Source organism: Kryptolebias marmoratus, linkage group LG21 (assembly GCF_001649575.2).
Source record: "Kryptolebias marmoratus isolate JLee-2015 linkage group LG21, ASM164957v2, whole genome shotgun sequence".
NCBI classification, from domain to species: domain Eukaryota; kingdom Metazoa; phylum Chordata; class Actinopteri; order Cyprinodontiformes; family Rivulidae; genus Kryptolebias; species Kryptolebias marmoratus.
Genome location: NC_051450.1, coordinates 7,435,402 through 7,452,147, shown reverse-complemented (window position 1 = coordinate 7,452,147; position 16,746 = coordinate 7,435,402). Strand labels below are relative to the sequence as shown.

The window sequence follows — 16,746 nt, the reverse complement described above, 5'->3', positions numbered from 1 at the left end:
AAGGAAAAAGTGTGAAAACCTTTAAAGGCTTAATGGGATGAAATTTAACTTATTGGTGTATTTCTGTGTAAAATCATCACTGTTGTCTCTGAAGGCAACATTAGTTTAGAGGTGCGGATGTTAGCTGGAAATTATGGGATGGTTCAGAGCATCATAAACTGTGATGAGCTGCCGTGCAACGCAAATTATACAGCGAGACTCTGTGAGCTGCAGCGGTACGTGAAGGCAGCACGGAGCAGACCGTGAAAGCAGCAGCATCAGGAAGAAGATGGACACCGAGCGGCGGGGAGCATCTCTGCTCTGACACATCCTGCCGCGTGCCTCCGTGACAGGTGGGTACCCCATCATCATCATCATCATCATCATCATCTTCATCATCATTTCCTTCATCCTCCTCCTCCTCGTCATCATGCTGTCCTCCGTCTCTCCCTGAGCGCTGCGTCTGATCCGGGTCCGCTCGGTGCGTAGCTGACCAGCTTCTGGGTGGAACTCTGTCCGCCATGCTACAGGTGCACGCACGCACACGCGCGCACACACAGAGTGACACCCGTGCTTCTGGTCTAACACAATCTGAGATGTCTTAGACCAGAGACATGAGGAAGATTTTAGCCGTTTCCTGATGGTCCAAAAGATCAGGAAGATTTTAGCTGTTTCCTGGTGGTCCAAAGGATCAGGAAGATTTTAGCTGTTTCCTGGTGGTCCAGAGGATCAGGAAGATTTTAGCTGTTTCCTGGTGGTCCAGAGGATCAAGACGATTGTAGCTGTTTCCTCATGGAGCAAACGATCAGGATGATTTTAGCTGTTTCCTGATGGTCCAGAGGATCAGGAGGATTTTAGCTGTTTCCTGATGGAGCAGACGATCAGGGTGATTTTAGCTTTTCTGATGGTCCAGAGGATCAGGAGGATTTTAGCTGTTTCCTGAGTTTTTGCAGCTTTTTTATTTTATGTTTTATTATTTTGGAAATGGTGGCAATAAATGCTTTATGCCGTATTCTTTAACCTTTATTTCTTATCTGTATCTGTAAAATGCTTTGATTCTAGCCCAAAGTTTGATTTTCCGTACTTGCTACAGCTTTAGAAAATCCTGGACAAAAACACACATAGTGATGGGGAATAGTGGGCATGGAGTTCCTTGATGGGCCAGAGGTGTGCTTTGTTTATTGTAACAAAATTAACAAGAAACTGCAAACAGTTACGAGTCAGGCACCAATGGCGTTTCGGCTAAACTAGTAGTAAAAACCAGCCCTGTTTGGGGCTCTATAGCACAGACTTTCTTGACCTTATTTAAAGTTTAAACAGGTCATAGGAAATTGGATTTTTACCATTTTTACACAATCACAGTTTAAGTTTTATGTTTTTTGGAAATCCTTACCACTTTGAACTAATTAAACTAAGATGAACTTTGTTGATCTTAGTTCAATTATGTTCCACACGAACTTTTGAGCTGACTACATTTTCCAAAATGTTTCGCTAACAAACTCTTCTTATTTGCACAAACTTTCCACTTCTTCTTCAGTTTATACGCCAAACGTCTCAAACCACTGTTGGGCTTTAGAGAGGACCGTTGATACAGGTTGGATTTTCGGGCAGTAGGTGCGTTGGTTCCATTCAACAATTCTTCACTTTTACAGTTCACCAAATTCTTTCATCCACTCCATCAAGAGTCAAGACTTAAATTAAAACGACTTGAGATGCTACTGTTTGACCTCAACCATTTTGGTACCATTTTCTAGTTTGTGCTGCTCAGGGTTGCTGGTGGGCTATCCCAGCACTAAATGTACAGATTATGCCTTTAACAAGTTGCCAGTCAAGTCAAATCATGTGTCTGTTTTGTTTTTTGATAAACAGAAAACTGCTAAAGAGGAAGTGTCAAAAGGAAAAGATGGACTCTATCTCTATGGGCTGCAGCAGGAGCAGGAGCCCCGTGTTCCTCACGGCAACGTCCTCCCACCACCTCCATCACACTCAGACCTGTTTGTTGCACAACGGAGCGAGGTTCGCAGCTGCGGAACCAACAGCTTCCTGTCTGATGCCTACCCAGCACACTGTGGCTATCCTGGGCTCAGGAGACTTCTCTAAGTGCTTGACCGTTCGCCTACTCCGCCGCGGCTTCAAGGTGGTGGTGGGCAGCCGCCATCCCAAACTGGCAGCCAATTCATTTCCTCACGTGGTGGATGTCACCCACTATGAAGACGCAGTTGGGAAGGCTAACATCGTCTTCCTGGCAATTCGCCGAGAGCACTACTCCGCTCTGTGGGACCTCAAGCATCTCATGGAAGGTACAAGGCACAAAATCCTACCCCAGAGACCTTCCCCCGCAGAAAAGAGATGTTCAAGCCATTTATCTTTGATTTGAAAATGTTTTTGTCTGATAACATCTAACTTCTAAGTGCAGTAACTAACAGTTAAAACTACATTCAGTTAGGTAGCCAGGCCTGGAGAGATCTGAAATTATGAAAATTCCCTCTTTGTGTGCAGTGTACATCATTGCTGTCATATTAGACATCAAATCCTGCTCAATCCAGCTTCCAGAAGGACAAATCAAAAAACGTTTATCACCGTTTAACTCTCTGTACACATGTTCCAAGTAAGTTCAAACAAAGAGAACTGGACTCTTTTCAGTCTTTTGAAATGGTTTGCTTCTGATTCCAAGGAGATTTTTCAATTTCAATTTGAGGAAATTCCTTCAAAAAGCAAAAAAGAAGTCCAGCTCCTGTTTAAACTTACAAAGATTACCATCCCCTGCATGACTGAAAACCTTCACCATCACACAGAGGGCTGCAAAAATATTTCCACCCCGCCCCCTTGACATTCCTTCTATTTTGTTGCCTTAAAAACTATTATATAATTACAAATTTAATTTAATTAAAATTAATAAATCTACAAAAAAATAAGATGATTGGAGTTAAGTTGAGAAATAAATATATAAAAAAAATAAATATATCTAAAAAGATGTGTGAATATGTATTCCCCCTCCACACAGAAGCACACACACAAAACTCGTTACTTTGTCACCCCCTTCCTGCAGCATCAAGTCTCTTCAGGTCCGTCTTCATGGTCTAGGTTCATCTAACCTGGACATTTTGTCTATTCTTCTGGACCAAACTGCTGCAGCTCCTTCAGGTTGGATGGCTGCTGCTTGTGTCCAACAATCTTTAAATCAAAGCAGAGATTCTCAGATGGACTGAGTCTCAAATCTCCTCTCCAACTTTTCTTCTGTATTTTTTGCCTCTGAACAGTTTCCAGTCCCTGCAGATGAAAAACATCCCCACAACATGATGCTGTCACCACCGTGCTTCACTGTAGGGATGGTGTTGTCAGCATGATGAGAGGTGGTAGGTCAGCCTCAGACATGGTGTCCTTGATGTTTGGTCTAATCTGACCACAGCAGCTTCTTCCACAGGTTTAAGGAAAGAAGTTTCAAACAGTCCAGCTTTTTTTCTTCAATCAGTGTCTTTTTCCTGCTGCTCTTCCATGAAGTCCAGCTCTGTGCAGCTTCCAGTGTTCCTATGGACAGATCCTCCCAGAGTTATCTTTGTCCTCCTGGATGTCTCTGTGATTTTGGTGGACAACCCTTTCTTCACAGGTTTGCTGTAGTGGCATCATCTTTGCGTTTCCTAATAGTGGATTTAATGGAGCTCTGTGGGAAGTTCCAGCTTCTGTGGTGTTTTTTTAATCCAACTCTGATCTGTGTGGAGAGTTCCTTGGCCTTCATGATGTCTCCTGCTTGGTGGTAGACCTTACTGCTTAGAGGTGAAAAGGTGTTCATATACTGAGATCATCTGACTCTTAGATCACTCACAGGTGGATTTTATTTAACGAATTAGGTGGCTTCTGAAGGTGAAGGTTGGAGCTTCAAAGCAAAAGGGGTGAATACATATGCATAAACCACTTTTTAGTTTATATTTTTTAGAATTATTTAAAACAAGTTTAATGCCAATTTAAATGTATTAATCTGAAAGGTTTTGCAGACTTTAACCACTTTTACTGAACTGAAAAGTCTTTTAAAATAACAAAATAAAGATTATTACTGGGTGAATACTTTTGCTACCCAGTACATTCTTTTCACGTATTTCTTCAAGTACCAAATGTGAACTATTTTAGAGAAAGAGTGTGGATTAAATTAAGCTGTGTGACGTTATCATTTAAGGTCTCAGGTTTTTTTGTATTTTACTTCGAAGGAGCCTGACTTTCTTATTCTTTCTAATAAGTCTTGAGCCACATCTCTCCAGGCTTTCAGATCCTCCAAAGATCTTTTGTTTTGTTTTATTACATCATTGCTTTTTACTTTTTACATGTTTTTAGGTCCAATTGCTTTTAGTGACCATGACCAGAGGAATGCATTTTTTGTTTTTTTTAAGCCACTTAACTCTGACCTGTGAATAATACATTCATAAAGAGGCTCCTAAACTCAGAGGATGAAGCAGTGCTGTGCTGATACATAACAGACGAGTTAGCGCTTTAAATAGGACCTTTAAGCTCTTTGTCACAAAAGTAAAGAAAGAAGACATCCTGGCTTCTGTTTCTGTAGCTGAACCAGAAAACTACCAAAGATAACACAGTTTGACAGAAAATAGGATTTAGAAGAAGGATGAAGGATGATCCGTCTCTCAGGTTCTGTTAGGTCTTTTCTGGATTTGCCCGTTTCGTAAAGACACAACTTTCACATACTGCTCATCTGGTTAGGCTAGTTTTAGACATGACACTTCCTGGTTTGTCTTTTCTCTGTGATGGTCAGGTTCTGGAAGCCTGGAGAATTATTATATATATATATATATATATATAATAATTCTCCAGGCTTATATATATATATATATATATATATATATATATATATATATATATATATATATATATATATCAAGACCACTTTAAAAGATTATTAGAAAGCCTGGCTGCTTAAAAGCAAAAGAACAACATGAGGGTGGTTTAAAGCTATGGTATATTACTGTAGATACCGGTATGTTTGTACAAAAAAAGCGCTTCATTTGTTTTGTTTTTTTGCAGGGAAGATCCTTGTTGATGTGAGTAACAACCGCAGAGCCAACCAGTATCCAGATTCTAACGCTGAGTATCTGGCGTCGCTGCTGCCGAGCTCTGTTGTGGTCAAAGGCTTCAATGTGATCTCAGCCTGGGCCATGCAGCAGAGCTATCCCAAAGATGCCAGCACGCAGGTACAGACACACTGAATCTGGTAATAAAGCTGGAAAAATCTCCTTATAACTTAACGATAACAGACCAGGACCTTTGACCCCTTCAGACAAAGGAATCCAGTGGTTTTCTAAAGCTAAGATGGCATTTGGCTGACATATTTTAGGTCTAGTCGTTACTTCAAAGTTCTAAATTGTCACCTTTAATCTGTAAGGAAACATATTCTGTCCCTGTAGTGTTTCTCATTGGATGACATTAGTTCATTCCACAGGGCAGAAGATCTGATGAAAAGTTTAGATGCCTCAAGGATGATACTGTCAGTTACAGCAACTTAGCCCCATGTAGACTCAGGCCCCGTCCACACGGGACTGGTTTATGTTACTTACTGTTTCAGCCTTGCATTCACATGACAAACAGTATTTTATGACCTCCTAAATACTGTTTAAAGTTTATTACAACAGGGACATTTTCCGGAAAAAAGGTTCCAGAGTGAGAAAATCTTCAAACGCCACACTTGCTTTTTCACGTGGACGGCCTAAACGTTTTTTTTTTTAAACTACTGTATCATAGACCAACCTTTACCCTAACCTTTGACCCCAAGCCTGACAGACACATAAAAAACAGATTACATGTTGTGTTTTGTCCTGTAAACGGCGGTTTCTGAACTACGGCAGAACATTTGTGTCCTGTGTAACTTCAATAAACAGACAAGGCTGATAACAGCCTTAGAGCACAGCAAAAACCCTTTATTATATCACCAAATAATTGGAAGCTAAAAGGTTTTTAACACTTTATTGAACTGTCAATACAAAAACAATTATTGTTGGAGAAGAAACCCTACAATACATATTAAGTATACATTAAAAAAATGTAAGAAATGGAAATACTTAAAAAACAACATTTGTGTATAAAGAATTTAACCTGATATGCTTTGATCGTTGTGTGGATAAGGCCAAACTGCAGAAAAGTCAGTGACCCAGAAGAAAATGTATGATACGTTCAGCTCAAACCGTTCCCTCCATGCATGTTTTTGCCATGTCTAATCAAGTGCTCATCTCTGTGATCCTGGCCCTGTTAGGTCTACATCTGCAGTGACTCGGCGGAGGCTCGACATCTGATCATGGAATTAGCCCGCCAGCTCAACTTCCAACCCGTGGATATGGGCTCCCTGTCTTCTTCTCGTGACATTGAAAACATCCCAATCCGGTTGTTCCCCGGTTGGAGGGGCCCTGTCCTCGCCGCCGTGGCCCTCTCCATCTTCTTTTTCGCTTACGCTTTTGTACGAGATATCATCCACCCGTATGTGAAACACAAGCAGAACGACTTCTACAAGATCCCCATTGAGCTGGTGAACCGGACTCTGCCCAGCGTCGCCATCACTCTCTTGGCCCTGGTGTACCTGGCGGGCCAGCTGGCAGCCGCCCATCAGCTCTACTATGGTACCAAGTACAAGCATTTCCCCCAGTGGCTGGAGGAGTGGCTGCAGAGCAGGAAACAGTTGGGTCTGATCAGCTTTTTCCTGTCTTCTGTCCACGTTCTCTACAGCCTGTGTCTGCCCCTTCGAAAGTCCGAGAGGTACCTGCTGCTCAACACTGCCTCCCAGCAGGTCAGTAGGACAAATCTCCCAAGATATGAGCTGAGAAGAGAATTAAGAGTTTTTTAAAAAATAGATTTATTCACTTTTCTGAAGAAAACATGTCATTTCTTGTGGCTACTTTTGGTTTATGTCCTGATAGGAAGTCTAGGAGCAGAGGTGAGAGCAAATTTGAATTTTACTACATTTAACTTAAAGATGTCTGAGAATCTCTCTTTCTACTGTTTCCTGGTTTTATGCTACTATCTCTGTTAAACACAGAGGACTAATTTCATATTCCATCTTCTCATTTCAGTATAGACTTTTTACACCCCCTGACAGGCAGTTGTATCAGACAAATAGTTTTAATGTGAGTAATAACTTAGACAGAAGCAAACTGACACATAAAAAACAGATCCAGGTGATGACATGATTCCCTCCCTTTGATAGCGGTGGGTGATGAAAAGGGGCTAAATGCAAACACAGCAGTAACAGATGAAACAAGTTAAAGTCCATTTTGATTAAATTTACCCTAGGTGTTAAGAGTTGATGTTGAATGATAAAACAGGTTAGCAAAACATTTGTAGAGAAACAGACAAATTAAAATATATATAAAAAAAGAAAAAGCTAAATGAACAGAAGGAGAAATAAAAAGTGGACGCAATACATGAGCCAAAAATCAAACAGACATTTTCATGGCATGTACTGTACCACATCTGGTAAGAATAGATACAAAAAAAATTAGAATATTCAAAGAAAAGTGTCGAACTGAACCAAAACAAGGCTGTAGTGGTGCAGTTGGTTATACTGTTGCCTTGCAGTTTGACTCCCATCCAGTTGTGGCTGGTGGTGATATTTGTAGGTTGGGCTAACAGATATATAATAAAATTATATATTATAGATTGGATTCCAACAACAGAAGCATCCAATTTGAAATAAAGAACACCTGCTATAAATTGGAAAGCGGAAACAAGATTTGTTAGCTGCACTTGATGTTAGCCAGTCCTTTGACTGAAACCAGATCAAAAAACTTTGGTTTTGTTGCTTTTCCTTTAGCTGGATTTGAATATCCTTTGGTCTAGCCACCCCCAACCTTTTCACTTCCAGTTTTTCTCCAAAAAGACATTAAGGAAAATGGGAGAGAAATTAAATAATCCACACCAAACTACGCCCACAAACACTCGCGCTCGAGGCCCGTTATTGTCCGTCCACCCTCATTGGCTGAAGGGCTGAAGCCTGAGGCCTTGGGCTGACCCTGGGCTGAAGCAGCAAACCAAGGGGGCGGGACAAAACAGCTGTCAATCATTCTGTACCACAAAATACATTAAATGATCGGGGCTGTAAAACCTTAGCCCTTTGGAAAGACTGGTATTTTCTCGAGACTGTTTGGCACCGGTTTTGTTGTAAATTTTACAAAATGTGATAGGATTTTTTAAATTTGTGTTTATTAGGTGTTTTAACTTTTTTATTGTAAACACCAGGGAGGGCTTAGCCCCACTAGCCCACTTATATCAGCCATCCCTGCTCCTATCTGTCAAACATATTAACCAAAACATTGATTGGTATATTTATGGAGACATAGTAGAGGTCTTACTCCATTTTTTTTAAACCAATGTGAAGTACTGGTTCGCAAAGTGTAGCATAAATACCACTGGTGGTATTCAGCATTTACCCAGCGGCACTTAGAGAAATGTATGAATCAACTAATTACATGTTAAACCACAAGCTAATTAACCATCATAAGCTGAACTTTGATGTGAAGGTAAAATGTAGAGAGCCAAAAAGATGAGTGGTTAAAGACCTGATCTTGATGCCAAATGTACTCTAAACAGAAGAGCTAAGTATTTTGAGAAACATGGAAACTGGAGTGAATGATGTTCAACACTTGATAGATAGAACCTGTGAAGTTTCTATTAAAGCACTATCAACAAAAGGTACAACAATGAGGAGAGATGTTGAGATGTTGTGGAAAAAGAGCCAAGACCATAGCATCTGTAGATCCATCAAACCTTAAAACCACACCCTTTAACAAGAGTTAGGGGTTCTCACAGTATATATTTAAAAGAATATTTGCACATTCCTAAAAAGACTGTGCACAAAAGCAGCCAAACTTTTTTTTTTTTTTTTGCTGGTGAATCTGTTCCTATATCAAACAAATAAGCTCCAACTGTGATAAGTTCAGCATCAACCTTTATCCCCCTGTGTTAACAGAGCCACACTAATGTGGAAAGCTCATGGAACGAAGAGGAAGTGTGGCGGGTGGAGATGTACGTTTCCTTTGGCATCATGAGTTTTGGGCTCTTGTCTCTCCTGGCCGTTACCTCCATTCCTTCTATCAGCAGCACGCTCAACTGGAGGGAATTCAGCTTCATCCAGGTAAACACCACATCCAAGAGCTTTTTTCAAGTTATTTCCTGGGTCAGAGAAAACGCTCTTCAAACAGACCAACAGAACCTTGACCCACTTCACTCTTAAGGCTGTGTACAATCCATCAATCCTTCAATGGCAGTGAAATGAAGATAAAACAAAATTTTGTAGTTTACGATTGGCAACAAATGCTGTATGTAATCGTCTCAGATTGAAGTACAGGTGTTTGAATAAAGGGGGGAAGCTGCACGTTTCCTCTTCACATCAGGTTTAACAGCTGTGAGTCTTATCTGCAAAGCAGGGCCCTTCAGTGAGAGCTTAGGAAAAATAAAATTGTTAGTGACCCCAGGATCCTTTTTTAGTTATTAATCCTTTCAGCATACGCTAAAATGTGTCATCATCATTTAGTGGGATCCTCTTGGGCTTGGGGACTTGAGAGGCATTGTTGTCACCATAAAATGAGACCCCCTCAGACTCAGGGGTGCAAACATTGCACTGCAGTAGCAGTGGCATAGTCCTAGGCAGGGGCTGGGACTTGGATTCTGGTGTGGGGCTTGGCTGTAATTTCATGGAGCTCAGCAGGAGAGGTGTTGGGGTCTTTGACAGAAGTGGAGGCTGAGGCTGGTTGAAACTTTGTGCCAAGCTTTCTTGGCCTGGCGGCTTGATGACTACCCAGGATGGTGACTTAGAGCCTCGTTTTTTGCTTCCTCCAGAGGAACTTATTGTTTTCTGTTTAGCAGTGGGCTCCAACTAAAGGCTAGCACGCTGGAGCCTGTCATGTGACGTATTCATCGGTGGGTTCACGTTGGTTCTGACCTTATGTTGTGAGGTGCTAGTGATGGTCCATGTGAAGCTGAAGCTCTGGTGCATGTGTCACAAAAAACAGCAGAGTTTCTGAAGCGACGTTGAGGCTAGATTCATCTGCCAGAGCCACGTGATCAAAGACATCCAAAGCTTCATTTGGTACGTCACTGCTACAGTACATGATTTAATGGTTTATAAGGAATCAAATCATTGACAGTCATCATTTCAATCATTTTTGGTGGTCATTTTGTACGAGAAAGGCCGCATGCGTTATGTGTTTATTTTGCCAGTTAATAAACACTTCTACACTCAGGTCACAATCAATTATGAAAATACACTATACATAAAAGTTAGAAATTGATATATAGAGAATAAAAATGCATCTGTGCACTGGTTCATTACATAAGCAGATAGATGCTCACAGCACACGCATGCTAAAGGCTGTGTTGTGCAGATACTATATATATATATTTCTTTTTATTTATTATGTTTATAAAATGTCAAGAAGTCACAAGCAAAGTCACGTTTCAAAAAGGAACTTTTGTTCATAAAAACGATTTATCATTCAAATACTCTAACCTTATTTTTTTACCCCAAAAATACATGTTCAAAACACAACAGTAGCCTGATACCAGACAGAAACGTCACATGATCAAACAGGAGCTGTAAACTCTTTAGAGTGAGCCATCATAATGAAAGAAGTTGTAGATTCAAAATGCACTTCATACTTTTGGCCACCAGATGGCACCAAAGAGGACTGTGTTGCGGAATCAGTGGAACAAATTTAACAGAAAACACACAGTACAAGGTATCTTTAAAGAAAAGAAAAAGAAAAGGACAAATCATACTCCAACTACAAATCACAGTTACAAAGAACTGAAACCAAGACAATGACCCCATAATCATGACAGAAAGGATTTGTTTTCAGATGATATTGAGTAGACATCTTTTCTGTATGCAGCAGTTTCACTCAGTTCACAGGTCCTGGTTGATTGGATAGAAGCCTGAGGTCCAATCCCCTCTTCTTTTTATGGATGCTGAGAAAGGACATGCTTAGAAAAATGCATATTTATGATATTGTTTATAAATAGGGCGGCATGGTGGAGCAGTGGTTAACGCCTCGCAGCATGAAGGTTATTGTTAGGTTAACTAGTAACTCTAAAAATGTCCGTAGGTGTGAGTGAGAGCGTGAATGGTTGTTTGTCTCTATGTGACTCAATGATAGGCTGGAGACATGTTCAGAATGTCCCCCACGTCTCGTACAGTGATGGCTGGAGATAGGCACCAGCTCCCCACGACCCGGAAAGCAAAAAGCGGGTGAAGAAAATAGATGGATATTTTAAAAGAACAACTTATTTATCTAATCTTGGGATAACCATGTTCATTTTCTGAAGTTAAAGGATGAATATATTTATTTATTTCAACTTAGAAAGGCTTGTTTTTACATAATAACTAGAAATAATTTTAAAATCACCTTTAAAATGGAAGGAAATCAGGACAACAGGTCGCTGATTCAAATGTAAACTTTGACATTAAGGAACGTCCTTCATTGAACAACTCATTACTGTTAGAGCTCATCTTCAAGTGTCCTGACAGAATCACTAAATGATGGATGTAGGTCCGTGCATGGTTTGGTAATTGTATTTTCTCATCAAGAATGAGTACTGGAAAACAAAGAAACAAGTGGTTATTTGATTTTTGGTCAAAAAATGGAAAAGATAAATGAATAAGTGTTTGAATAATAATACATAAAACAGTAAAATGAGTAATAAAACAGTAAAATGAGTTTTCTTGTATTTAGACACAGGAAGTCATCGCCAAGGCAAGAGCTACAAAGATCTGGTAAAAAAATAAAATAACCCATGTTAAGGTTCTGAGGCATGCTCAATAATCCAGGCGGAAAAATCAAATAAGTCAGGTCCACTGGACGGGCTCTTCTTTGTTGAAACATTTCGTCTTTTATCCAAAAGATTTCTTCAGTCTGAGGAGCTGCAAGCAAACTCAGCCTGAATTTCTATATCCTGAACATATTATGGTCCATCCGTCTGCCTGTTGTCCGAGCTCTAACATAGAAATGTCAAACTGCACAGCTGGACACCTCATATGTCCAGGATGATCCCTAATAATTTCAAGACCACGGAGTCAAAGGTCAAGGTCATAGGTGACCCCTTTGTGAAAACCTTGTTCAAGCTCTAACTTCACATTATTCCACTCGACCTAGGTTTGTCTAGATGCCAAAAGAGCACTAAAATTCCCTTTTTTTTTTGTTGTTTGTTAAAACTGAGTTTTAGCAAATTCATATTCAGCGTAAAATAATTTATACCAAGTTTGAAGAGTAAAGACATGTTAGATGTTGGACACAAAAAACACTCGTTTTTGTCCTATTATCATCTCCCTGCGTCGAGAAGCCAAAGCATTTTTTCTTTCATCAACATCTTGTTTTCTTGAAGTAACAGAGAAGCTCTTTTGCGATCTTGATAAAATGGCGTCCAGATTATTAACAGCAGGTACAACCGTTCTCAGCCCTGCAAGCCGAGTTGTTTGAAATTATTTCATTTTTGTTGTTATTTTTGAAGAAAGCTCCTCACATCTGTCAGCATTCAGTGTCCCTGTGTGTTGACAGTTCCTGCACATTTTACAGAAACAACGGCTACAAGATGCTAACATTTTTCTTGTTTTCCTCCAGTCTACTCTGGGGTACATCGCCCTGCTGATAGCCACCCTCCACGGTTTGCTGTTTGGCTGGAAGCGGGCCTTCGAGGAGGAGGCCTACCGCTTCTACCTGCCCCCCAGCTTCGTGGTCTCCCTGGCCCTGCCGGTGTGCGTCGTACTGGGGAAGGCCCTGATGCTGCTCCCCTGCGTGGCCTACAAGCTCCACCAGATCCGAAAGGGACTGGACTGCAATCTGCACAAGTGTCAGCGCTTGGAGCCGGTGGGGTCGGCTGCCAACGTCTCACCTGAGAGAGTCACCATCATGTGATCCGTCTGCTCCAACAACGCCACTGGGATTACGCTCTTGCTTGTGTAGTTTTATGTAAAACAACGCAATGTCGTTGTAGTTTTAAGGACCCGTTTCAGTTAGTGTGAGCTTCGCCGACATGTGTCCTGTGTTCTTGTTTACTTACCGCTGTTAAGGTAGTATCTCCCTGGGCTGCAACTAGGGAGGTAGGTGACAAGATAATGGGCGTGCATATAGTTTCAAAAAAACAGCGGAGATTTTCAATTGGATCACTGGTTGCAAACGCTCAAAATTCTGCGAGACTGCAATAAGAAGTGTGCAAATTTCTGCTGTCCAACAGCCACAGCCCAGAGAGATGCCACCTTTAGTAATTGCCGTAGCTACTAATTGTGGAAGACGAACGCAGAGCTGTTCAAACTGGGGCACTCTGTTTTTTGTTTGTTTTTTTCCCTGCCGGTAAATTAAAATCTATTCCATATTTTACGACGTGTCATGCCCTTGGGAAGTTGAAATCGCCTGTTTCAGGCTCTGTTCGCCCTGGATGCAGACCCTGCTACGTCACGAAACCTCCAACTGGAGTCTGGGCAACCTTTGCAGGGTCTCGGCGAGGTCACAAGGGGCTCACCGTCGCATGCGACTGGACCACGGCGGTCGCGAGGACGCGCAGGGCATCCACGTGAGGTCACGGCGGACGACTGTCCTGGCGGCAGCGTTCCAGGTCCTGGGCGGAGCTCTGCGGCAGCAGTGGCAGTAACTCCATGGCGTGGAGGGACAGGCGCGGCTTCGTTGTTTAGCTAACCTTTTCTTGTATGGGCTAAGATTGATTAGCCACGGCAGCCATCTTGAATCAGGGTGCCTCTGAACGTTAAATGAGTTGCAGACGGACATCCAATGATATATATACCGTAATTCCACACAAACAAAAAGGTGACCTGGGAACCCACACCTAGTGCTCCTTGAAGGAACGCATCACCTGCCACCTTTCATGCCACAATTTTATTATTATTAGAATTATTATTTTAACAATGAGAGATGCAGTTGGAGCAACATTCTGAAGGTTATAGCATTTGGGACTGTGTGTTGGCTACTACCACACCAAATTTAGCTCAACATGTAAACTGAGCCGAGTTACAGCCCTTTTTGTGCTGGCTAAGGTCGATCAGCTGTGGCGGCCACATTGAATTGGATCGACCCGGAAAGTTAATCAGTCGTAGACGGACGTCTGAAACTTGCCTTCTGAGAGTTTCGTTAACATCCGAACGGCAGTTCATGAGATATTTTGCTAACAGACCGAAACACACAGGCCCATTTCGCCTTTATTGGGGGGGATGAGCTTCAACCCTGTGAAACCTGGTACGTTTTAAATCAGGGCAACTCTTTACAAGGCGCCACCATGGAGGAAAAAAAAAAAAAAAAAAGACAACCAATTCTGGAAAAGTTTAAAGTCATTTTAATGAAAACAGATTCACTTAAAATTACATTTATTTCATAAAACTATTCTAAACAACAGAATAAGATCTACCTAAAACTACTGACTCAAGTGAAAAAATAAAAATAAAAAAAGTACACCAGGATCAGAATCCTGAGCGTCAGTCCTGTGAAGCTGGGGAGCTAAAAGTCTTCAGGTTTGTGAGACCTGATCCTGGATCAGGTCCAGGGTCCTGGCTCAGTGGATCAGTGGGAGCGGACCTGATCCAGAAGGTTCAGCAGGTCCTGCGCGCTCGGTCTGCAGCGGGCCTCTGCGCTCCAGCAGCGGCCCAGCAGAGCCGCGCACCTGCGGCCCTGCTCCGAAAGGAACACCGGGTGGTCCCGGAGCGACGGCCGCAGGTGCTGCGCCACCACGGCGTACTGCACGTGCTGCCGGTCCCCGGCGTAGGGCGGCTCCCGGGTCAGCAGCTGCCACAGGGTTATCCCGAAGGAGAAGATGTCCGCCTTGGGGGACACCTGCTGGCCTCGGAGTAGCTCCGGGGCCCGGTGCGTGTAGGTGCCGCACACGTGGCTCACGTGGGGGCCCATGGAGCTCACCTCGCAGTCCCGGTCCAGCTTGATGGAACAGCCGAAATCGGCGATTTTGCAGACGCCGGCCGAGGAGAGCAGGACGTTGGCCGGTTTGATGTCCAGGTGGACCAGGCCGTGGGAGTGGAGGAACCTCAGACCCGCCGCGATGTCCGCGGAGTACCTGAACCAGCGGCTCTCCTCCAGCGGCTCCGGGCTGTCGTAGATGACCTGCTGCAGGTTCCCGCCCCCCACGAACTCCATCAGCACGACCCCGATGCTGCCTTCGTCCTCGAAGTCCGCCGGCACGCACGTGGTGGCGGCGATGACGCGCACCACGTTCCTGTGCTGCAGGTGCGCGGCGTTCAGCTCGGCCCAGAAGCTCTGCCGGGACGCCAGCTGGTTCTTGGCGCTCTTCTTCACCCTCTTCAGGGCCACGGTCTGCCCGAGGTACTCGGCGCGGTACACGGAGCCGAAGCCGCCGGAGCCCACGGGCTCCACGGAGCGCAGCCGGTCCCAGAGGATCGCCGAGGACCAGGGGCGGCTGCAGATCTTGCCGTGCAGCCGGGCCGGGGGCACCTGCAGGGTGGGGCCGTGGGCCAACGGGGCTAGCGGGCTGCTGCACGTGGTAAGGTCCACGGACGGGTACAGCTCGTTGGGCAGCAGGCGCGTGACGGGGATCGGGGAAGGCATGGCGCGCGAGGAACAGGTGCGTTCAGGTGCACAGCTGTCTCAGCCAGAGGCATGATGGGCTTGAAGCAATGCATGCTGGTTATTTATATATATTTGTATATATCTACCTCCAAACTAAAAAATAAATAATAATTAAAGGTTGAATAGTCCTTGAATGAATGCATATCACCAACTGCCTTTCATGTCAAAGATCAAATAAGGTTGAGAAATAATTGGGAGTTGTAGCCATTTTGGTCAAACCTTGAAAATAATCTTACTTTCAATCCCAGAGTATGTGTTGTGGATGTGTTGTGGAGGCCCGCTTTAAGTGGGTTGACTCCAAAAGTTAACTCATTGTAGATGTGCGGCCAGTGATTGCGCTCTGAAAGTTTTGTTAAAATCCACCCAGCAGTTTATGAGATATTTCGCTAACAGACAAGACACGTCTGACTCCAACAGCATTTCAGGCAAAGATTTTGTCCAGTCAGTAAGACTTGGAGTTTGTTCTGAATGACTCTCAGCTACTACCACCAGGGGGTGCAACTGGCAGTGAATTGCCACGCCCACTTATTTGACAAGGCCACGCCCACTCTAATAGGCTATTTTGTTCCCCCTTCTTTAACACCTAATATAAAAATAAATAAAGGTTTGAAGCTGCTGATTAAAAAAAACTTACTAAATAATTTAAATACTACTTTACATTCCAGAACCCTGTATTGTCTGTGAGCTGACGGCACATTACAGATTTAATATATGTTTGTCTTTGATGTTTTATATGCTGCTGTCTGAAGCTGGTTCAGTCAGTCCAGTTCAATGTGTTTGTTTGTACTGCTGAGGTATATCTTTGTAGACAGTGGTAACTGGTTAGTTCAGGACCCCACTGAATCCTCCGTACAACAATCACTTTTTTTTTTCTTTTTTTGGTAGTGAGTTGAAATTTTGGGACTCTTCACTGATGATGGACAAGAAAAACACCCAGAATTCTATTTATCATCTAATTCTATACTTCTGATCTGTGAGATCAGAGCCGGCCCGTGATGTGGGCAGATGCTAAGCACACCGTCCATCCAGGCTCCGACAGGCTGGACCTCAGGACAACTAAAGACTGAATGACTTCTGTGGACAAGCCTGAACCTCAGGACAACTAAAAGACCTGATCACCTCTGTGGACCAGCCTGGACCTCAGGACAACTAAAAGACCTGATCACCTCTGTGGACCAGTCTG

The 16,746-nt window shown here is 43.1% G+C and overlaps 2 protein-coding genes across 3 annotated transcripts; one reads left to right on the top strand and one right to left on the bottom strand.

The window, feature by feature from the left end:
* The first annotated feature begins 218 nt into the window (after positions 1-218).
* steap2 (STEAP family member 2, metalloreductase) lies at positions 219-13,337 on the top strand. Of its 2 annotated transcripts, XM_017414045.3 has the most exons (6): positions 219-332; positions 1,849-2,279; positions 5,008-5,174; positions 6,230-6,757; positions 8,936-9,100; positions 12,582-12,875. In XM_017414045.3, the coding sequence occupies exons 2-6, from the start codon at positions 1,883-1,885 to the stop codon at positions 12,873-12,875; spliced, it is 1,551 nt and encodes a 516-aa protein (XP_017269534.1). In that variant the 5' UTR covers positions 219-332; positions 1,849-1,882. The 2 variants fall into 2 exon arrangements, with proteins under 2 accessions (XP_017269534.1, XP_037828978.1); XM_037973050.1 differs by lacking the exon at positions 219-332 and having other exon boundaries at positions 1,883-2,279; positions 12,582-13,337.
* A 950-nt stretch (positions 13,338-14,287) lies between these two features.
* mos (v-mos Moloney murine sarcoma viral oncogene homolog) lies at positions 14,288-15,614 on the bottom strand. The gene has a single exon (XM_017414046.3). The coding sequence runs from the start codon at positions 15,540-15,542 to the stop codon at positions 14,529-14,531; it is 1,014 nt and encodes a 337-aa protein (XP_017269535.1). The 5' UTR covers positions 15,543-15,614; the 3' UTR covers positions 14,288-14,528.
* Between the last annotated feature and the right edge of the window lie 1,132 nt (positions 15,615-16,746).

Excerpts from the sequence above, each read along its gene's own strand:
- mos (XM_017414046.3), bottom strand. The coding sequence starts at position 15,542 with ATGCCTTCCCCGATCCCCGTCACGCGCCTGCTGCCCAACGAGCTGTAC.
- steap2 (XM_037973050.1), top strand. The coding sequence starts at position 1,883 with ATGGACTCTATCTCTATGGGCTGCAGCAGGAGCAGGAGCCCCGTGTTC. Across the intron at positions 2,280-5,007 it reads CCTCAAGCATCTCATGGAAG|GGAAGATCCTTGTTGATGTG; the intron begins GTACAAGGCACA and ends GTTTTTTTGCAG. Across the intron at positions 9,101-12,581 it reads GGGAATTCAGCTTCATCCAG|TCTACTCTGGGGTACATCGC; the intron begins GTAAACACCACA and ends GTTTTCCTCCAG.